This window comes from Caretta caretta, chromosome 2, assembly GCF_965140235.1.
Source record: "Caretta caretta isolate rCarCar2 chromosome 2, rCarCar1.hap1, whole genome shotgun sequence".
In the NCBI taxonomy this organism is placed as follows: domain Eukaryota; kingdom Metazoa; phylum Chordata; order Testudines; family Cheloniidae; genus Caretta; species Caretta caretta.
Genome location: NC_134207.1, coordinates 79,299,299 through 79,322,700, shown reverse-complemented (window position 1 = coordinate 79,322,700; position 23,402 = coordinate 79,299,299). Strand labels below are relative to the sequence as shown.

The 23,402-nt window shown below is 42.9% G+C and overlaps 1 protein-coding gene across 2 annotated transcripts in view; it reads right to left on the bottom strand.

The window, feature by feature from the left end:
• CDH2 (cadherin 2) overlaps positions 1-19,763 on the bottom strand; it is a 176,890-nt gene extending 157,127 nt beyond the window's left edge. The window contains exons 1-2 of one of the 2 annotated variants that reach the window (XM_048840517.2): positions 19,161-19,763; positions 5,098-5,209 (exon numbers count right to left, since the gene is read on the bottom strand). In XM_048840517.2, the coding sequence (XP_048696474.1) occupies positions 5,098-5,209; positions 19,161-19,235 (187 nt within the window). In that variant the 5' untranslated portion in view covers positions 19,236-19,763. Of the gene's footprint in view, positions 1-5,097; positions 5,210-16,910; positions 17,031-19,160 lie in introns of those variants that run through there. The other variant, XM_048840518.2, reaches the window with a different exon arrangement.
• Between the last annotated feature and the right edge of the window lie 3,639 nt (positions 19,764-23,402).

Below are 23,402 nucleotides of genomic sequence, written 5' to 3'. Positions count from 1 at the left end.
ACCGACACTAAGATATCTTCTCCTTAACCATTCTGTAACTATGCCAGCTCTGAACATTATTATAAATATACAATCCACATAACAAATCTTGATTAGAAAAAGAACCCTCTTAGCACAAAACTTAGAGTACATGTGCAACAACAAGACTGACAAAAAATAAAATATCTTCATAAGCCCTACCACAGACTAATAGATCAAGCATCTGTAAATGTAGGGTCTGATTTTGCAAACATGACCCCAAATAATTTTACTCAGATGAATGACTTCAGTGGGAATGCAACTTTACTCACCTGTGTAATTGTTTGCAGGATAGACTCCTAAAGATTTAGCTAAACAAGCTAGAAATTTATTTGTAATAAACAAGATCCTAATTCTTTTTCTCACGCTAACTAAAAAAAAAAAGTTAATGTGACAAATCAGCATAAGAAAGGACTATTAATATTTAAAATCAAACTCCCTCCTTAACTTACCCTCTTTTGCCCCAAGAATTCCAAGGCATATGTTATGTCACCTAAATCACTGATTATACATCCTTGTAGCATGCAGGCACGAAGGGTCAAGACAAGGACAGAGTTGGCAGTAAATTAAAGGTAGAGTTTTATCTCTTTCTGGTTTTTGCTTTCATTTGTGTATATCAAACTTTTCAAGCTATTTTAACCTTTAACTTCCAAATTGGAATTGCTTCTGAACTGTTTCTAGGTTTTACTCCACTACCCCACTTTTGCCCTCCAGTAAAGAAGTCCTACTAGCCAATAGATCACACAGACTCAAAAGAATCAATTTTTGAGTCTAGCCCCTGAAAGCCAGAGAATTGTCTTTAGAGAAGCTCTAGGGTGAATCTCTATCAAGAAAGCACACAGCTTTGTCTGCAGCTAAATCATAATAGGGATTAGGAGCGGAGTGAGGGGCTCTTTATACCATTTTGTTGTCACAGAGATTTCTAATTTTCTGCAAATATAGTGAGTTTGATTCTGAGCTAATTTACACTTATGTAAAGCCAGAGTAACTCCATTAAAATGATTGGAATAATAATGGTGTAAAACATTTGAGAGTGAGCACAAAATCAGCCCCCATATCTTCTGTTTACATTTAGGAGCCATTATGAATTAGGGCATAGTAGCATGACTGTACTGCATCTTGATCATAGGAATAAAGTAATTCTAAGATAAAATGACAGCTAAGATTCTTTAATCCTGCTGTGAACTTTAACTTGCAAATGAAAGAATGTTTACCCCCCGCCCCAAGGGGTATGAACTCAGACAGCTGACACAAGTGAAATGGAAATAAACAAGAGATGCTTGAGCCCATGCGCGGAGCTTATCGGAGCCTGCACCCCTAAACCCATGAGTTCCCATTGCTGCTGGCTCTAGAAGCTGCTGTAGAAACAGGGAAGGAAGACAGGTAACATTCAAGGAGCTAACTACCTACTCCTCTACCTTTTGAAAGAGGAGAGTGCAGTGTGAGGACAAACATAAGAGCTATGCTTTAAGCAGCAATTAGAAAACTCCCTGACCAAGAAGTTCCTATCTTTATTAAGCTCCCCACTGCAACACATCCTCTTGGGATTGTTTCTACTGCTCCTGGTGATCTGCATGCTTTTTGCAAAATATCCCATTGTGAGGCATCTATTACATTCTGCCTCTTTTCCTGGACATGGTTGCCATCTGTGGCTTGGTGTCTTGCCACAGAAAGCATATGCAGTGAAAGCATGGAGTGGGTGCAGAGCTATGCAGCCATCTCTGCCTCTACCGTTCCTCTCTTCTCTTCTCTTCTCCTCTCCTCTCCCCAGGCTATTCCCCGTGGTCCCCACACATCCCAGACTAGTTTGAGTTTCCTACAGGTTAGGAAACTCTGTATTAGAGGCACATCTGCTAGAAAATGTAAATATTTTTAAATATGAAACAAAAATTCAATATTGCAAATATCTCCCCACCACCTCTTTAGTACAGACTACAGGTGAAGGAATCTAGAAATAGGGGTGTGTGGGGGGAGGGGGGAAAACATACAGAAAGTACAAGACCCAGTGTGGTTCATTAGCTGTGGAACATCACCCAACATCCTGTACATTAAATGTCCATATATAATATTTTAAAACAGATTCCCTGTATCTGTTGTATCTTACTGAGTGTGCAACTGAAAGATCTCTCAGGCATGGCTCCCTATACAACATTCACATAAGTCTGACTTTTATTTAAATTTTGGGAGGGAGGGGAACATAATATTCTAAAAATACAAACCTCAAAGATGTTGGCTCTCTAACCATTAAGACAAAAGGGAAATAATGAAAAAAGTGTTAATTGTTTGGTAATTTTCTGAGTCAACATTTTCTATGAAAGAAAACAAAGACAGTGAGTGGTCATTGTCTATTTTACTTCTGGCAAAGAGGATAATAAAGCCTCTGTGAATGTGACATCAAAGTGCATAACCAAAAAAATCTTTAGTGCTCTCATTTCTGCAACCCTACAGGAAACCTATCATTACAGAGTGAATCTGAAGTAACTCCACTGATTTCAAAGGAGTTAGAGATATGAGACTATTTACTCGTGAGATCAGAATCAGATCCATAATTTTTCTTTAGAAAGCAAATGTCATGCAACTATACTTAACTTCAATTGTCATCTCCATCTAGCTTAATAATCAGAAAATGGGCTTTTCACAACAATCATATTTCAAAATGAAAGTATAATTACATTTAAGTCAAAGCCAGGCAATGATGGACTGTATGTTTGTGTGTAATGGCAAATTATATACTTTTTAAGCATGTCAAAATTTTCAAAAGAATTAACCATTACAATAATTCTGTTGAGGAAGTTGTGGTAGGAAGACAAACTCCCCCAGGTCATTTTTCAACTAGTTTATGTTATCTCACATGTGTGATACATATTGTATGCATTGTACATTTTTTCAATTCCTACTTCCCTAAAACGTCACACATTTTAATATCTTTCAAGGGAAGATTGGCTATATTGCTTCACACACTTAGTTAAAAAGTAAAAATCAGCAGCGTACTGACTGGCTCATGGAGCTGGTAATGAATGGGGAAGTCTTTCATCTGTATGGCACTGTCTCAAATCCCACTCAGATTAGTAGTGACAAAGTCATTACCATCAGATGGTTGATATGAAATGAGTTCAATATCTCAGTTCACTTCTTAATAGGACAGGTATCCAAACCATTTAAAAAAAAATCAAAGGAAAAAGCTTTGTCAGAAGTTTCTGAGGAGGGCAAAGACCGAATGGCCAAGGAGACTGACCAGGGCAACGTAGGGAAGATTTCACTGTCTATGTGGTGTCTGTTTTATGCTTAACTAGAAGCATTCTGTCTTCAGTGCTTCTCAGCTGGAACCTTCCACAAGCACTTGTCTTCTTAAATTGTAGGTTCTTCAGGGCAGGGACAATGCCGTCTGTTGTGTTTGTACAGCACCTAGCACAGTGAGAACTGTGGGTGCTACTGTAAAATAAGCATTAAGTAATAAACAAAAATATAAACAATTCCCAGATGGGGGGAATAAAAAAAATCCCCACCTTTACTCAAACCAGACTACCTCAATTTGGCAAAATATTTACTTCAATTTATTACATTAATTTCTAAGCTACCCTTTTAACAAAATAAAGTCTGAAATGGAGAGTGTTTAGTTGCTTGAAATAAAGCAGAAGAATACTTGAATAACTCAGTTTCTAATACATTAAAGTTAATCAATTATTTCTGCATTCAAATTTCCATTATAGTTATAAAAAACACAGAACAGGTCCGTAAAATATAATTATGGGGAGATACTGCTACATACAGTTTGCTAAATCAAGACTAATGCTTTTGTTTCAAGGATCCATTTGTGTTTTAGCTTCCTTTAAGAAAGATCTTTTCATTTAAATGTCTTGATCTGTGAAGCCATATTCATATGGGAGAGAAACAATGAATGGAATTAAATTAGTCCTTATTTAAGATGTATTTGAAACTGCCTGAAACTAATCCTGTTGATCAGCTCCACAATTTCTAAATTAGCTAGAAAGCAATTTCTTTGATATTCACAAATTATAAAACAGCAAAATTAATGTGTATTTCTTACATTTTAGACCATCTGCTAACCATTACTATTCCACTTAAATGTAACTATTGAGGTGCAATTTTATACACTAATAAATACTTAGGAAATATGCCACTTTGCATTCTCGAAAGAGAAACAACATCTGTATCTCCCCAAAAAAAATAGACATACAGAACTGCATATTAAAACTCCAGTCCAGAAGATACCTGGGCCCATAGAGAGTCCCACTAAGTTCAGTTAAATTCCACATAGGCACCGGAGTCTGCACTTGCAGAGCTCATTGTGAGTTTAGGACTTTGTTAGCTTCATTCTGGGCTTTGTGCCATTTAGACATAGATCTGCGCTGGGGCGATGAAGAGCCACACTGCCCAACACGTAGCACTGGAGATACTCTGCCAGTGCACAGGGGGAGCAGGTACACTGCTACACCTCTTAAAGGAGTACAGCATACCCCCCTACATCCATGTGACTGGTAAACTCCACTGGCCAACGCATGGAACAGCGGAGCCATGACTCTGCCTTCTCTGTGCCTCTTCCCACCCACTTTGGAGCAAGGTGGGCCTTCAAAGGAATAGTAAGAGAACAGCCTCAGTGCTACGCTGATCACAAGGACTGCAGTTATTTATGACCCCTTTGTGGGTCAGGTAAAGTGGAAGGCTCTTATTCCCCATTCCCCCCATTGACCATTCATGTAAGGGGCCTTTCTAGTAACACAGTGGGGACATATGCTAATAGTGCAATTACTGGGAGGTAATATATAAGAAATACAGTTCAGTATGAAGTCTTTGCTGAGGAGTACATTAGGACAGAGTCAAGGGAATATTTGCCAGAACTCACATATCTCCAAACTATTGTCAGTGGGAAGTTCACAAGTTACTGTTAAGGTCAACAAACTTTCCCTCAAGTCTCATTACAATAAGTTGAGAAAAAAAATCAAGTAATATAGCTGAAATAAAAAAGGTCTTATTTAAGAAGCTTAAAAAAGCCCTTGAGTCCAATTTATGTTCAAGATTATAGATAATAAGAAAACAGAATCTCTCTTCTAACAATACCATTGAGAAGAGGCTGTCCTTCGTTTAAACCCCTCGATATGACTGCATTGTAAACATCTTCGGGAAATCCAGTCTTGCATAATATGCCTTCAGAAGTTGCTTTTATTGGTGCCTGAAATGCAAGACAAAATGTATGTAATACTTGCAGTCCCATTCAGCTGAGAAACATTCCACTTGGCATAAACCCCGTTTTGTTACCACACCGTCTTTGTATCTAAATAGCTGCAGTTAGAACTCCGAGGGCAAAGGGTTAATCTTTTTGATAACTGGAATGGAGGGAACAAATCCCATTTGTCTCATAAGATCTAAATAATACACAATCTTGATTCCTCTAACAACTGAACATTTCAACTAAAACAGCCATTGAGACTGAAGTGGAATCACAGAGGGGACAAAAACATTCCTGGAAATAAACATTGCACAAAACTGATCACCAACTTTTTCAGACATGGATATGTTACTTTTGAGAGGAGAGATTTAACCATCAGTTTAAAATGTTTGGTTGTGGGTACTTTTCTGTGTCTGCATTCGCTCAATGGGTAAATAGCTGGGAGAAAAAAATCACAAGTGCAACATTTTAATTAGTTGAACCTATATTTAAACAGAGACCATAGAAAGGCCACATACTTCTACTACAATCACCTTCTATGTGAAAGAGAGAAGGAGATATTACTAAATCAGCATAACACGGCAATATATTAGCCACTGAAACTGAGTTTACTATCTCACTTCTAAAAATAAAGCCTTTTCCAAATCACATATCGTTTTCACAGTTTGAGAAAAATAACTTCCACAAAAGACATTTAAAATGGGTATTTTCACCTTTCTCCTTTATTTCCAAGCAGGTTTTAAAGTTAAAGAGTTAACCTATCGACTATGCATAGTCATCAGTAACTACATACAATTCTATGAGGCAAAGAACTAAAAAGGTTTTCTGTTTGGTTCATTTTTTATATTAGTGGCACACATAGCAAAATTCTAGTTTACATGTGGCCAAATAACAGTGTATGGTTACAAACAGTCCTGCTGTTTAAGCCACAGTGGCCATCTTTTGTATGATCCTAGTACTTACTTTGTTTAAAATAATGTATCAAACAAAAGAAGAAGTGTTTGTGATCATAATGGAACACCATATTGGACTCCCCTTAGATGGTCTTGTGGGACTCAAACATATTCATACATTTTATGGCTCACAGGTCTTTTCACTCATTAGTGGGGAAATGTACCAAAGTCTTTTTTTTTTCCATTGGCACATATTGGTAGTCAGCATTCCAACTCCCATTACAAGAATTTTATCACTTGGAGAAATTCTTGAAGTGTTCAGCTGAGCCCACATCCAGCTGATCCTGGTTCATTTCAAGAGTTGTATCAGAACAGCAAATCTGTCAGCATACTGCAATTTTAGTTTTAATTAACCTACCATCCATTTGTGAGGTAGTACATTTTATCAGAGTAAGCACCTGTAACAGGGCTCCTAGTTGTCAAGTGTGTCTGTGTCCAATTAACTTTAAACTGTGGACTGCATTTAATTGTAACTTAAAGTGCACCACAGATCTCTCAGCGATGTCTATTACTTACATGCTTTTTACACTTTATAGACAAAAATGCTTAAAACAAAATGTAAATGACAAAAGCATATATAATATATATATATATAATTTAAGACTGCAAACAAAGTTATAACTCTAAGTTATGAGGGACCTGTACTGAACACTCAGCTAAGTATCAGATTTATAAATGACAAAAATGTTTAGAGTTTTTTTCAATATTGAAAAACTACTACATCAAAAATAATGACTGAATCTTCCTTTTTTCCCAGCTTTATAACACAACTAATGGTTTCATACAGCTTCCATAGTTTAAAGAAAGAACTGTTTAAACTACTGTGCAAAGGTGATCTCAAAGCAAACGTGATAGGGAAAAAAGGAAAAAGATAGTCTTTTATGGTATCCGTGAAACAAATAAATCCAGGGTGGGCAATTGAGTAGATAACGGGATTTTTAAAAGTCTGCACTGATGTGCCTGGGAATCCTTCAGCCTTTCCAACAAGCTAGATGTACTGAACAACTCTTATAAAGTGAAACAATGCCCAATGAAACAAAGACTTCGGGACATGAATAAAGAGGCCTCTTTATTCCTTCATTTGCAAGCCCTCAATTTTATACAAAAACAAAAGACAGTACGCTGTTCCCAAAAACAGTTCATTGTAAACATTCTTTGGGAATAAAACCCCAAGGGGAGGCAGAATTCTAATGTTTAACAAAACCTGTGTTATGCATTTTCAATTAAATAAAGTCATAGCTTGAGCCATGGCAAGATCTGGGTCATTTCAAGTTCAGCCCAGGAGTATTAAAAATCGTTGCTGGGTTTACAAGATAATATCTCTCAGAAGAACAATCTGAACTAAAAGTATGAAATCTTATGATCAAGAAAATATTGAAATTTGTTTTCCTTCCCTTACTGTATGGCCCAAAAGCAAGAAAGAAAGGGAGATTATAAAACAAATTGTTGTAATTTACAGGGTTTTCAACTCAAGCAGAATATAATAACTGTACATTCATCCACAAGAGACGATTACTGAACAATTTACCTTTTAATAGCAATTGCACACAATGTTACCAATACAAAACCTTCTGACTTTAAGGGGAGTTTTAAAGCCTAGAATAGGGGCAACACTTTGAAAATTTGCATCTAAGGCTATATCTTCACTGCCGCATTAACCCAGCCTCTTATCTGGGCTTTAGCCCAGCCCCTTCTACCATTCCCCCTCCCACAGAGAAGCTTTTTACCAGGGTTTGGAGGTGCTTTAAGCCCTGGCTAGCTTATTCAGATGGGAGTATAGGTTAGAGCCCGGGTTACACTTTAACTCAGACTAGAACCCCACCACTTTGCACTGAGGGTGCAGGCTAAGTCACTCAAATGCTGACAGTCTGACTCCGTTTACCATTCCTGCCCCAAAGATAGACAAGTTCTCCCACAACTGAACAAAGCATGGAACATCTCAGTGCAAAGAACAACAGGATATGCTTCCAGACACACATAGGTGAGGGAAGAAACAGTGAGGACACAGTAATGCAGGTATTGCTTTACACCCAAGCTAAGCTAACCTCAGTTATAGTTAGTTACCCTAACTATATAGTTCATTTCTAATAAAAGTCTATTTTCTGGTTTCCATGCATTATGGAAAGTTGCAATGTAAGACCCAGCAAATAACTGGGTAGTTCAGCTCTTTCTTCTTAATTAATTTGCAATTGTGGCCAGACATAATGTTACATTTGGGCCCCAGTCCTGCAAACACTTATGTATGTGCTTACCTTCAAACAAGTGTACAGTCCCATTAAAGTAAGTGAGTGAAATCCTAGCCCCACTGAAGTAAATGAGAGTTTTGCCACTAACTTTAATGCCGGCCAAGATTTCACCCTCTGGCACGACTCATAAATTTAAATCTAAACTTATGTGTAATTTTTTGCAACATCAGGACATTGTTTTCCAGTGTTGGCTTGAATTGGTGGAAGAAATGTTCCTTTCATTCAAGTTTCTATTTTGTAAGCTCAAGGCTTCCAAATTCAGGTTCAGAGCAACCTCTTCATGGTCTGTATTTGAAATGCTTCTGATTTGGTTTTCATTAAAAGTTCATCAGATCTAATCTGGTGTTGTACCTCATTAAGTCAGGGGATTTCAAATGAGAAATTGTTGATTCTTAAACCAACAGTTAAGTTTTCTTTAAAATACTTACTTTACCCCAAATTACAAAAAAATCTGTTTTTCCACCCATTCCTATTGTAAAATGAATTGCAAAGCAAAAAGAAAGTTGTTGTAATTGACTACTGCTTTACAGTTCATAAAGAACTCCAAACACCATTTTCCTGATGTAACATGAGGCTGTTGGAGTTGCAGCTCTCCTTTTGCATAACTGAGAGCAGGGGTTAGTTAAACATCTAAAATATTTGATCCACCAAAGAGGTCAAGGGTCTCCATCAAACATAGAGAACGAAGATCCCAATAGTCCAATTTTAAGAGAAAGAAAGTTCTAAAATCTACTTTCAGGGCCATCCTTAGGCATATGCAGCACACACGGCTGTGTAGGGGACCCGAAAATTTGGGGCACCGCCCTTACTGGCTGCAGACTTCTTTCTGGCCCTTCCCCCACGCTGGGCCAGCAGGCTTCTTCCAGACCCCCTGGTCCGTCCCCTCCACCCACTTACTACTCAGCTGAGGGCTCCAGCTTGGGTGGGGCCAGGAGCAAAAGTTTGAGTGTGAGCAAGCAGGGGGAGCCAGGCCAGATGGTGGGGGGCTGGGCAAGGCTGGGAACAGAGCAGGGGAATACCCGGAGGCTGGGAAGAGATGGGGGGGAAGCCGAGCTCGGGGGAGGGGGGGGTAGAGCCAGGCACAGGACTACAGGGAGCGGGGCGGGATGGAGGAGGAACTGGGCTGGGGATGGCTCGGGGGAACCGGACTGGGAAGGGAAAAGAGCAAAAGAACGGGGGGGCTCTTTGTCTGGCTCAGTGAGCGAGCAGCGAATGTGCTAGTTCTAGGGCCTCCTCGGGAGCAGGCTGGTGGCCCCAGGGGAGAGCAGCTGTTCCGAGCAGACCCGCCCTGTACCTGTACCTCTGTCCTCTTCTGCCCACGTGCCCTTCCCCGCCAGCAACTCCTGCAATCTCTCTCCTAGTCTCCTTTTCACTCCGCCTCCCTCTGCTCTGAAGTTTAATCCCATATGCTGAGGATCCCCTTTGGACCGCCACCTTTTCCTCTCCTTCCTCCCCCAGCTGGGATTAGCAGCAGACAGGGGCTGGGAGGAGAGAGAGGCACACACAAGGAAAATAAAGAAGATGGCGTTTGCTTTTCCTGCCCATTCACAATATTACGGTGTCAACAGGAGGAAACTGACACTAAAACAAAGGGAGGAGGGGGATTACCTAGAGCAGCAAAGCAGCAATCAGGGCTGCAGAATACAAGGAGGGAGCAACCACTTAGCTGGGAAAGAAGATGGACTCACACTTGACAAGGCTGGAATAGCTGAAAACTTCTATTTAGAAAAAAGGGACATGATTTTTTTCCTTGTGGATCCAAGTATCTCCAGGGCTGTCTCTCAAGCTGGTAGCATTTTGAATGAGGGAGAGTTCTAAACAGTGCAGAGTTGATTTTAAAGATCCCTTTAAGAATGCAGCACCTTCTTCCTCACCCATGGCAAAGACCTTTAAAAACTGCCTTAAATAATCCAAAACAAGAGCCACTGTTCAAATGAGACTTGGCTGGTTATGGCTCCAGCCCCACTGCTGAAGTATTGTTGACACTGTGTGCTGAGTTATACCCAGTACAATCCCACTGAGCCGTGTGTGGCAACCAGGTGTGTAAATCAGGGCAGAAAAATGTGCCTGAATATAATTCCTTTGCTTTTTAAACTGCACATCCTAAGCACCTCTTTACTTTTCAGAATTAGAGGGAAATGCTCTATTTTAGGGAGAATGAAAGGCCATTTGGGAGTTGATGGCCCATAGCAGTGGCTGGCAAGGACCTGGATGAGGGCTTGACTCAACTATTGGTGTCAGCTAGTTCTTTTTTGTCATCCAAATGGATTTTGGGTCATGGCTCACATCCCAGCCATCATGCAAAATGCTTTTCTGTGGCTTTTTGAGGTGCACACAGAGGTAACTCACTGCCAAGTCCCTATGCTAGGAGAGGGAGGGGAGGGGACGAGAGGGGCAGGGAGGGAGAAAGCTGCAGGGTGATCTCCCACCTCCGTGCAGCCAATGGCCTATGCTTGCCACTTCCATGCTAGAGCCTCACATTTATTTATTGACAAAATTTGCAGAATTTTAAAATATTGTGCACAGAATTTTTTGGTGCTGAATTCCCTCAGGAATATGGGGTGCTGGGCAGTTGGGGGGGTCTGTGAGGGGGAGCTCGCTGGGCATAGGGATCTGTGGTGGAGATCTCTGGGTGAGGGGCCACTGGGCATGGAGGCTGCTGGGCATAAGGAAGTGAGGGGTACTGGGCAGGAAGGTGGTGTGGCAGGGCATGCTGACAGGTGGTGTGGCAGGGCTGGGGTTGGGGGCGCAGGTGGGAGGGAAATGCAGGGGTTAGCGGTGAAGGCGGCACAATTAAACTATTTTTAATAAAGTGCATGTGGTAAGTTTTCCAATACTGTAAGCTTGTTTGTGTTGCAAAGAACAAGTCGGGCATAGGAACACCAGTTTAATAATACAGTGTAGGGCCCCATAAATCCTAAGGACAGCCCTGTCTATTTTATTGACCTTCAGGGCACTTGCAAGGCCTACTTGTTTTCCCTAGCTGCCAGGGATTGGTGGGATATCATAAGATCTGAACTATGTTAAGCTGCTGGGTGATGATTATATATTATTGAGAAAAAGTGGAGTCCCTGGAGGAATTTGTACAAAAGTATTTTTAAAATATGTCAAGTCGCACATAGAAAAAAGGATAAACATTGCTTTTATGAGTGTGTTTATAAATCAAATCCATAAATATTGAATGAAACAAAACAATAATTTGAGCAAAATGTTCAAAAGACTTGGCAGTGATGGACCTGCCATTTTGGAACCTGCAAACCCTGTTCTCATAAATCATTTATGAAAATTGAAAGCCTACATTTTCTCTTCTCACTCAGGCCAAACCAAACTCTCATGGATTTGAATAAAAATGGCAGGATCAGACCCAATTGTTAATCATACAGATTAGGGTATTGTCTTGTGAACTGGTAAAAGAATTGCAAAGTGAAGTTGAGTAATCCTGATACCCAGACCAAAACTTTGATCCCTCTCAAATCAGTAACAAACTAAAAACTCTTTCAGTAGCTGATTGTGATACAACAAGCTTTCCTTGAATTGATCCATATTTAAGGATGCTACCCCTTCCTTCTACATTCCCTCAAGACCAACCCTCTAAGGAGGCCAATATTTAATCAGTCAATTAACAAGGGCTATGCTGAGGCAGAGGAGGATAGTTGAAATTTAGTTTATCTAATAATAATTTTAAAGCAAAAAAGGTATCCCTTTCACACACACCTCCTTTCATCTGTGATTTATCTTCTTGTGTCCTACACTTATACACACATGAGTAATCTCACCGAGTTCAATGGGACTACATGCGTATAAGTAAGATTATTATCTTTTCCTCCTAAAATTAAGTTAAAGACATCTTTGTAGGATTGGGGCACACAGGCTGGGGAAAGGACCATGATTTTTATATGTTTGTTGAGAACAATGACACCTCCTCTATCCTAATCAGGTGCCCTGTGCACTTATGAAACTGTCACAATGAGTTTTTAAATGGATATAATATTGGGTTACTTTAGTAAAGGGTTCCTTTTTTAAAAAGGAAGTGTAACTAAAAACATGTTACTTTAAGGCATGTCAGAGAAGTTATTTAACACCCCTGCCCTCCACTCCCTCACCTCCCAAAAAAGGGAAATGAATCTAAGGCTGAACTCTAGGCTGATTAACTAGCCTTACAGGGACAAATTGATATGCAGTACTTTGGGAGTTGTCCAATATGACAGTACCACTTTTAGGCTTCAATCCTGCAAACTTCTATGCACATACTTATCTTTGTGTATGTGAGTAGTCCCAGTGGAACTACTCACATACACAAAGATAAGTATGTGTAAAAGTCTTTATTGAGTTGGGGACTTCAATAGTCAATCAATATATATTTTAATGTTTAACATAAAGGAGGAGGACAAAGACATCCCAGTAGGAAAATATTGAATCCATGATATTTCTCAAAATTATAAATAAATGAACAAAACATGAAAATATAGCATTATTCAGCAAAATGTATAAGAAAAAGCCTTTGATGCTGAACTTTTGTAAAGTTAACTGATAGGTCAATAGCAAAACTGGGAGGTGATTTTAAACCATTCAGTTATCCAAAATACTGTTGTATGTAGACATTCTACTGCACTCATTATATAAACTGGGAAAAAAATCATATGGTACTTAAAAGACTATACCACACATGGAGGAATAATTCATTTTCACAAATGAGGACTGAGTACAGACAATCACAAGATGAGAAAAGAAGCAGAGCATGAGTCACTTATGCATGATAATCTCTACTGAGTAAAAATAACTTTACTCCCAACTTCCTCAAGCTATTCTTACATTTATACAGTACGTTTTTACAGCTTGCATACTTTTAAAATAATTTTTAAATAATTAAAGAACGCTGTAAGTTTCACTTGATCTGGAAAAATCACCTGTATTAAGATGGGGCCTGATGGGAGTTTGCCATTGACTTGAGTAGTAGCCAGATGAAACCAATGAAGAGGAGAAGCTAAATTTTTGGACATACGTATCTTGTGCCAAATTAATTGCAGTTTTAAAATAAGGCCACTTCACTAGGTTCCCAAACTATTTTATATTATTTATTCTGACATCTTAAGCTGAATTTATTTATTGGCTGTATTTCAAAATTGCAGCAGAGCAAGTTGCGTGTATGTTTGGGGGAGTGGTGATGGGGGCTGAAGGGAAAGAAGAGGGAGGCTTTATAAACAAACAGATTAAAAATGTATGGTTTATTTATATAAGCTTACTTTAACTTCTTGAACATATATAATATAAACATAATATACAATGCTAATGTAACTCTATCTTAACAGCAAAACAAAATGAACTGGATTCATAAAGTACAAAGTAATTTGTGTGTGTCAAAACCCAGTTATTTTATCTCAAAGAAGTCAGTTTAAGACTTAAAGATGATCTGATATATCCTAAAATAAATTTAAAAACCTGCAAAAGATCCCAAATCATTTCACACAACACATCTTTTAATGGTATCTGCCAGTTTAATAATAGGAGTAAGACAATGTAAAAAGAAAAGAATTCCTTCTTTTACTTTTCTGCATTTTCCCAGGAAGTGTGGATGACATCACTAACACCTAGCTGATACCATGACTGTAGCTCCTTTGGTTATTATAAGTTTTAGTGATGCAGGAGAAAATAAAATCTTGAAATCAGATCTTACCAGGTTAAAAGTTTTCCACATACCCTTTAAAAGTGGATGTACTTGAAACAGTAATAATAATGTTTTGCACCTACATAGAACCGTCCACTGAAAATCTTGAAAGTCTACACATGGCAAGTATTCTACTAATGATTCAGGATCGCCATAATTTTCAAATAATATTTTAAAAATGTTTTCTGTTCACTTTCAAGGGAACATGGTGAAGTTGAAGTCTAGTCAGTTTTAAAAAAATGAGTTAAAAGCAGTAAGACTGGTATTCCTCCTGCCCCTGAATCCTCAACTCTGTGTCTGTGGTTATACAATCATATTTTGACCATGTTCTTTTAATATATTTTAGTGAAATAATACTTGTGAAATATACCAGCCATACCATTGGAGAGTGAAGCCCTTCACACACACACACACCACACACACACACACACACGAAACCACCACCACCAAAAACACAACACACACAACAGCAATAGCCACTTCACCTTAAACCTGACCTAAAGAGACCACTACTAGAGGAAACAGGGTAGTTCAGTCCACACAGAAATTCAATCATTTGATTCTCGCAGCAAGCATGGATGTCACTTAGGGTGGTGGTTTTGCCACATGGATAAATTTACTAGGAAATATAATAAAACCAATACAGTCTTCAAACAGTATTAACTTTCATTCAGTCATTCTAGGATAAGTTCAGACCAGCAACTACAGAGTGAAAGGCTCCATAGCACATTATTACTTATCTATTTTTTCTAACATGTCCATCACCATAGTGTCTGAACACCATCCCCACAGCCATCCAATCATCTTTCATATTTTAAAAAATACTGTCCCCCTTCTGAGTACTTATTTGCTATTCCCCTTCTCAACAAATGTTTGAAGGTCAGAAACATTTCTGTTAACAGCGCCACTCCCTCACTTTATTTCTTCAATTCTACATCCAACTTTCCTGTTTCTATTTCAATTTTGTCCTTATCCCCAGTTAAAGCACCAATGGTAGCAGTTGATGTTTTCACAGATTCCAAGGCCAGAGAAGGGAGCACTGTGACCATCTAGTCTGCTCTCTTGTATTAACCATAGAACTTCCCTAAAATAATAGAGCATATCTTTTATAACAACAGCCAATCTTAATTTTAAAACAGTCACTAATGGAGACTTCACCACAACCCTTGACAATGGTTAATTTCTCTCACTGTTAAAAATGTACGCCTTATTTCCAGTCTTCATTTGTCTAGCTTCAACTTCCAACCACTATATCATGTTATCGGATAGACAGAAGAGCCCATTTTTAAATATTTGTTTCCTGTGTAGATCCTTATAGACAATAATCAAGTCACCCCTTAACCTTCTCTTTGTTAAGTCAAATAGATTGAGCACTTTGAGTCTATCACTATAAGGCATGCTTTCTAATCCTTTAATAATTCTCATGGCTCTTCTCTGAACCCGCTCCAATTTATCAACATCCTTCTTGAACTGCAGACACCAGAACTGGACACAGTATTCCAGCAGCAGTCACACCTGTGCCAAATATAGAGGTAAAATAATTTCTCTACTCCTACTCGAGATTCCCCTGTTTATGCATGGAAGGATCACGTTCACTCTTTTGTTCACAGCATCGTACTAAGAGCTCACGTTCAGCTGATTATCTACCAAAACCCCCAATTTTTTTTCCCAGAGTCTCTGCTTCCCAGAATAGAGTTCCCCATTGTGTGAATATGTCCTACATTCCTTGTTCCTAAATGTATATATTTACATTTAGCCATATGAAAACATAAATTGTTTGTTTGTGCCCAGTTTACCAAGCCATCCAGATTCCTCTGTATCAATGACCTGTCCTCTTCATTATTTACCACTCCCCCAACGATTCTGATAGTTAAGCAAATCTCTCCTTTTGCCATCTCTTCTCCCCCTCCCTCTTTGATGTTAAGATTTTGCATAGCAGCTACAGAATCATGTTAAAATAGATCACCACCACAGACTAGGCCAGTTTCTAATCTCAAATGTTCTGCATATGTTGCTGAAAACCTGAGTTTAGTATCTGCTTTCAAATCCCACCTTTCTCAAACATAAACTGAAGTTACAAAGGTCTGACTCCTGATATTCTTCCAGTTCTAATGATCTTTCAAATAACTCAATTGTGACGGTTTCACTACACCACTGACAAATGATGAAGTCATCAATAACTCATGGAAATAATTTATATGTCTTCAGTACAACAAAGATTTGAAATGACAAAATAAACAAATTAACAGCAAATAGGAAGCTTGGACATTTTAGAATAATCTCTCACTAATTAACTTCTATTTACCAAAAGCAGTCAATATAGAAAGAAGTTATAATGCATGTCTGAATTGTAAGTTTTTTTCTTAGCAGTACATAAGAAAAAAAATCTGTTAAAATAAAAGACTGCTTTCCAGACACAGAGTTATTAAACTGATTTCATACCTAAGTTCCAACTTTGTTACACCCTATTAAAACTAGCCCTAACCTGAATTAGCAGATACCCAAACAAGGGGGAAATTGGATTTCCCAACCGTAACTGACGCTGAGCGATACACAAAAGCAATTAGGCTAGTTCCTGCCCTTAATTCATAGTTTGTGTTTTAATTTAAAAATCAGTCCTGCGTGAAAAGAGGGTGGAATAATAGCCCACTGCAGAATTCATGATTTAAAGATTTACTAAGTGATATGGTGTATAAACAGAAGCAGAAAGGCGCTTACAAGAAAGGCCACACAAAAACACCCATAAAGAAGCTGCAGGTAGGCTCTTCCAAGTTAATAACACAGAAACAACTGCCATCCAGACTCCCCCACTCCACACAAACTCAGATAACAAAACCAACCTTTTTAGTGACAGATCAAAACAAGTTTCTGAGCAGGGCAGCAGTTTCATATGGAAGGAACCTTGGCGCCCAGTCTGACACTTCTCTGTCACGAGAGAAACTAACATCCTCTTAAGCTAGAAAGAAAATCCCCCAGCTGTTTAGAATCAATGTTTCAGCACCTCCCATGTAGGGTGCAGCCATCAAACCCTGGTAAATGTGGGGGGAGAAGGCAGAAAAAAGTGACTGGAAACGGGGTGGGGGACAGAGAAGGGAGCTATCTGAAAAACAAGGAGGGATTTTAGTTCACTTCAGTGTCACAAAGCGAGAGAGAGAAGGTGTAATCCTCTGCACCATGGACAGTGACTCTGCTGCTGCTGCTACCGCCTCCGCCTCCTTCTACCCAGCCACCAGCCCCAGCAGGACCAGGGGGAGGCCAGCCACAGCTACCAGCCTGATCCACTCAGCATACACACACTGTCCTACAAGTGATACCTCCTTCTCCTCATACCCACACACTGCGCTCCCCTCCCCCAGAGATCCAGAAATGCCCCAATCAGAAATACCATTAAGGGGGATGATCTGCACCATCTGTCCCTCAGATTTACGGCCCTCTCTGCCCCTTGCACCCAGCTTCACACTCAACTCATAGCAACGCCAACAACCCAGATAATGACAGTCATTCCACACACCCCACCCAGGAGCACTCTCAATCTCCTACCCTAGAAAAGGCAAGTGAATTGGGTAACCCCACCCCACAAAACCCCATTCCTAACTCTGATGCGCACCCCGCCACCAGGAACACAATGTCCTACCCCTAGCCAGCAGCACCCAAAACCCTTATCGAGGAGGACATACAGTGGGGATACCTATCCCAGAACGTAGGGACCTAGCCACCCACACTGATCACCCTATCCCACGTACACACTGCTCCCTCGACCTCCAAAGGATATTCGCCCCTCCTCCAACTCAACATATACAACACACACACACACACACACACAGAGGATTTCCATCCAAAGACACTCACCCACTCTAGGGACACCTAAACTCATCCCCCCCAATCCCCAACAAAGGCTGCACAGGACCCCAATCCCAAAGGCATCCGCCCACCCTAAGGATACTCAACCCTTGCTCCAGAGCCACTCCCCCGCACACTGAAGGGGACCCCTATCCCAGGGACACCCTGCCAGGCGCCAGACACTCCCTGTCCTCCCAGGCGCTAGGGTCCCCTCCCGGGAGAGGGGGCAGGGCGGTAATACACATTCAGACTGAGGAGCTGTCCCAATGGAAATTCCCCGTTAGTAGCAGCGGGGGCAGGCTAGGCTGCCAGGCGGAGGAGGCGGCTGATTAAATTCTTCCCGGGAAAGGATTAGCGGGCACATGGCTGGGGGAGGCGGCGGCGGCTCTGCCTGCTCCTCCTTAGCGGAGCGGTGGGGGCGACCCCCGGAGACCCCTCCCCAAAGCCGGAGCTCCGGCAGACGGGCTGCGGGGCGCAGTGCCCCCTACCGATAGCACCTCGAGGGTGGCGCCCCGAGACGGGCTGGGGTCCCCACCCGAAGTCCGCCCCCTGCCTCCCTACTAGCCGGTCCGCCAAGCAAAAGGCGCACCAGCTCCTAGCCCAGCCCAAGTACAATGAGACCCCCGCTGTTGCCCTCCCAACCCCAGGGGACCCCCGCTATCGCCCGCCCCCCCAGCCCTCCCAACCCCAGGGGATCCCCGCTATTGCCCTCCCAACCCCAGCGCCCCCAACCCCAGGGGACCCCCACTATTGCCCGCCCCCCCAGCCCTACCAACCCCAGGGGATCCCCGCTATTGCCCCGAGCCCTACCACCAAGCACAATGGGACCCCCCGCTATTGCCCTCCCTCCCCCCAGCTCCCAGGCAGAGCGGACCCCCTCTCCCAAACTGCGAGGCACCAGCTCCCATCCCTTCCTCGTGGGGCACCAGCTCCTCCTAGGCGGGGGGTCTCACGGGGACGGGGCACCAGCTCCCCCCCCCTTCCCACCCCGAGGCTCGGGCACCGGCTCGCGTCCTCCCCAACCTTTTTTGGCCGTGGGGGGTTCTCGCTCCGGCCCCAGCCGTTCAAAGCAGCCACCTGCTCCCTGCAGCCCCCTGCCGGGTCAGAGAAGGCAGACCGAGCCTGCGGGGCAGCGCAGCAGAGACACCCTCCGTGTCCCTCCCCCCCCCCCAGTCCCCTGCTCCCCTTCCCCGGCATCGCCGCGAGCAGGGGAACAAAGAGCCACAACCCCGACCCCCCTCCGCCGTTACCTGCAGCAGGGCCGCCAGCACCAGCAGCAGCGGCTGCAGCAGGCTGCGCGGCGGCGCTCCCGCTATCCGGCACATGGAGGCGGGGTGGGTGGCGGGAGGGAGCGGCGGCCACCAGCGGTCTCGGGATGCGGATCAAGTGTGGGGATCGGCGGAGCAAGGGCGGCTGCGGGCGCTGTCTGCCCCCCCTTGGGCTGGCACCGAGCCCGTGGCGGTACTGCGGGGGCTGCTCGAGCTGGCTCCTGGGCAGGGTGCAGCGACGGAGAACGGGTTAAACTCAGCACCGGGTCAGGCGGCTGCTCCTCCGCTTCCCCCCGTCCTTGGTGCAGGGAGCGAAGGGGATGGGCTGGTGGAGGAGGATGGGCAAACAAAAGGCAGGGGGGCGAGTAGTGCCGCTGCCGGGTCTGGCTCCTCAGCGGCTCCTTTGCTGCCTTCCCTGCTCCTGGAGCGCGTCCTCCGCGGCTGAGTTCAGGGCAGGCAGGTCTCCTCGCAGCCGGCAGCCCACTGTGCACCGGCCGCCGCGCCGCTGCCCCCGCTCTGCTGCATGCTCCGCTCCCGAGTCTCTCTCCCCGTCACTTTCTCACTCCTCCCCTCCCCCGAGCAGCCCCGCGCCCAAACCCCTCCGCTCCGCTCCGCTCGCACAATGATAACAATGCCAGCCGGAGCAGCCGCTGCCTCTCTCTCGGCGTGCGTGTGTGTGTATACGCCTTCCCTGCGCCTGGCCGCTTCTCCTCCCTGGCTCTCTCCCTGCCGGCCGCACGGCCAATGGGAACCCAACTACCCGCAGCAGCTCAGCCCTGCCCCGCCAGGCATCATCCGCCCACAGGGTGGGCAGCAGCTGCCGCCCAAGAGAAGAGGGTTTGCTGCAGCCAGAGGGGAGTCACTGGGGGTGTCTGTGAATTGTTTGCCAATGTAGGTTGAGCTTCCTGTAAGCCGGGGGAGGGGGAAATGCCCCGGCCCCTTGTGGATACCGCGGCCAGACAACAAACAAATACTAAAAACGAGCCCGGAACTTTGCCTGTAATCGGGACAAAAACCGGAGTGAGGAAAGGGCTGGGGGCGGAGGGGAGAAATCGCCCCCTCTCCCGCCTCGCCAGGGAAACGAACGTGCAAAAGAAACAAACAAACTCCCGGCGCCGGTAGGAAGCGCCGAGCGCGTCCATTGTCTGATGCAAGGCGATCGCGACGAGCCACCTGCTGGGGCGGGGAAATTAGCGCTTGGCTGCCCTGGCTTCACACCTCTCCCGCCATCGCCGAGCCCTGCTTGGAGCAGCCCGTTCGGAAGTTGCGGTCACTGGTTGTTACTTGGTTAGCGAGTGCCGTTTATCTAGCGGCCTAATTTATCAGCAAATGTTTCCAAAGGCTGGAGCCAGGGTGACCAGATAGCAAGCGTGAAAAATGGGGGAGGTTCTAGGCACCTATGTCAGACAAAGCCCCTAATATCGGGACCAGGGGTGAGCACCACCCTGTTGTGCAAGGGATACTTGACAAAATTACCATACTTCCTGAGGGACATGGGGGGGGGGGGGGGTTCATGTCATTCAGTCATTTATTTTTTTGAAAAATTACCAGGGACCTCAACATTCTTACCACAAAATAATTTTGTTAGTCTCCAAGGTGCCACAAGTCCTCCTTTTCTTTTTGCAAATACAGACTAACACGGCTGTTACTCTGAAACCTGTCATTCTTACCACAGACACTTGCGTCCCTGTATGGACACGTTGCTGACCTCTGATCCGGACATCTGATCCCTCTCCTTTCATGCCACACCTTGTCCCAGCCTAGGTGGGGTCCAAAAAAGGTCAGCATAACGGAAACGAGGAAGGTTGCTGAGTGAACAGTTACAGCAGCAAGTATCAGTGCTGGGTCATTTGCTGCACTGGCAAGGATTCCCCCTCACCCACAGGTCACTGAGCAAAGTTGTTTTGTGTCCATGCATCAGAGCTCCCATCCAGGGACATAGGAAGGAAAGGATTTATAGTGTTAGCCCCCTAGACACTCTCACAAACAGCAGATACAAAATGGTGCGTTCCTTATTTTAAAGCATCTTATTTTAAACTTGAACTTGCAAGGAAAAAAGCATCTTTGTTTTGCTTGTTGATTTGGAAATAATAATGTGAACTGCCATGCAGAGATGTTGAGAGGAAGGCTTGTATGTATCTTTATATTTAGTTAGTGATGGGGAGGGGAGCATCTACAAACTAGTGCAATGTTGATTTCATTAGCTTCAGCCTTCAAAATACCAATCATTTATGAGTTATCATGCAGCTCTTTACCCAGCGCAGAGAGAGAAAGAAGCCCTCTCCCCCTTGCAACAAAGATGGGAGAGCTGTCCTCTCCTCACCTTAAACCCTGCCTATATGGGCCATGGGAAACCACACTCCTTTTTCTCCCTCTCCTTTCATGCCACACCTTGTCCCAGCCCCACACCCTCCTACAAAAGCTGGGATGAAGAGGCATACTGTTGTGCTAAGTAGTTCCTTGCCACAGGGGAAGTTTCTTAGGATATATCTATACATTCAGGGCTGCAGTAGCGCAGCGGGGCTGGTGAAGATACTCAATGCTGATGGGAAAGAGCCCTCCCGTTGGATTACAAAACCATCTCAGTGAGTGGCTTAAGCTATGTTGGCGGGAGAAGCTCTCCCACTGATATAGCGCTGTGCATACGAACACTTATGTCGCTATAATTTATGTCACTCAGGATGGAATATTCACCCCCCTGAGCCACATAAATTTTGCCAACATAGGCTGTAGTATAGACATAGCCTTAGGCTACAAGTATATCTTTACTACCAAAAAAGTATGTTTACAGTGAGATATCAGGCATGAGTTCACAGACGTGTAGATTTTAAGGCCAGAAGGGACCGTCATAACCATCTAGTCTGACCTTCTGCACATCACAGGCCACAGAAACTCACCCACCCATTCCTGTAATTGACCCATAATGTATCTCTTAATCAGCTGTCTTGCTGTAAAATCCTAGTGGCTTATTCATTGGAGCTCTTTATATCACCAGAGTAGTATTAAGGGGTCTTAGCAGAAAGGAGAATCAGCTCCAATGTTTTGCAAAACAACGTTGTGACTTTTTAAAAGGCTGTAATCCATGAGCCCATAACGTTGTATGTTGTCACAAACAGTTGGTATTAATTTCTTTAAAGAACTATAAATAATAGAAATTGCAAAGGCCAATAATGAAGATTTGCATAGAAATTCAGCCCAGGACTCATTGAAAGTAACCCTGAGCTGCACTGCTGCTGAGTGGAACATGGGATAGGGCTAGAAGGATGAGTTTACCGAGTTTGCACTTGAGCGAGCATGGTGTTGGATGCAGGTAGCAATATCAATTTTTATCTTTCCCCCAAGCTTCCTTGGTCTAAGGATATTTCTGTCTTATCTATATTTCATTTGTTAAATAATATAGCGAGGCTAAAGTGTGACTTTTTATGGGTAATAGATTTATATTTGTACTTTCTATGCAAGTAGATGTGATTATTAACAGTTGCCTATTTATTTTATTTATTGAGAATTTTTTTCATTTACCTAAAACTTTAGATGTTTTTAAAAAATGCAAAATGTACAATATAAACAATCTATAGATATGTAAAATAAACAGAATGTCCACTAACATAATAAAGTAGTAATTACCCAGCATCTAATCAGCCCTGGCCCCTCATAGCTCTCAGCACATCCATTTCCAAAATGTTTGGGAAAATAATAGCTGTGCCCCTGGAAGGTTACCTCATGCAGGGGCTGGCTGACACTTTTCATGGTGCTGTTGCTGCCATGAAATTACTGAACAGAAAAAGTCATACCATGAAACAAAAATTGCTTTCACAAGACCTTTCTATTCAGTCCTTCAGCGTTCAACAAGCTGCTGGCAAAGGATTGGATTCTTCCCTCATTGACACCATTGCAACTAAGATCAGTATCTGGCCCACAGCATTTTCCCACTGCTGGAGATGCTCCTACAGCAACACAGCTCATGCTTTTCCAAACCCACCGACTGAAGAGCACATTTTAATCTAGCTATTTTAAGGTGAATGTCATGCTTATGAAAGGTGCCAGAATCACCATCACCGCTGGTGACTTTTGTCCTCTATCCACAGAACATGCAGTGCTGGAGCAAGTTTTCCTACATCACTCTGCCAGTGCAATCGAGCTCAACTTTGATCTGAGGAGGCACCTGTATCATTGAAAAACTAGTTCAGTCTATGTTAAATCTGCAACAAAGGTTCTAGCCATTTG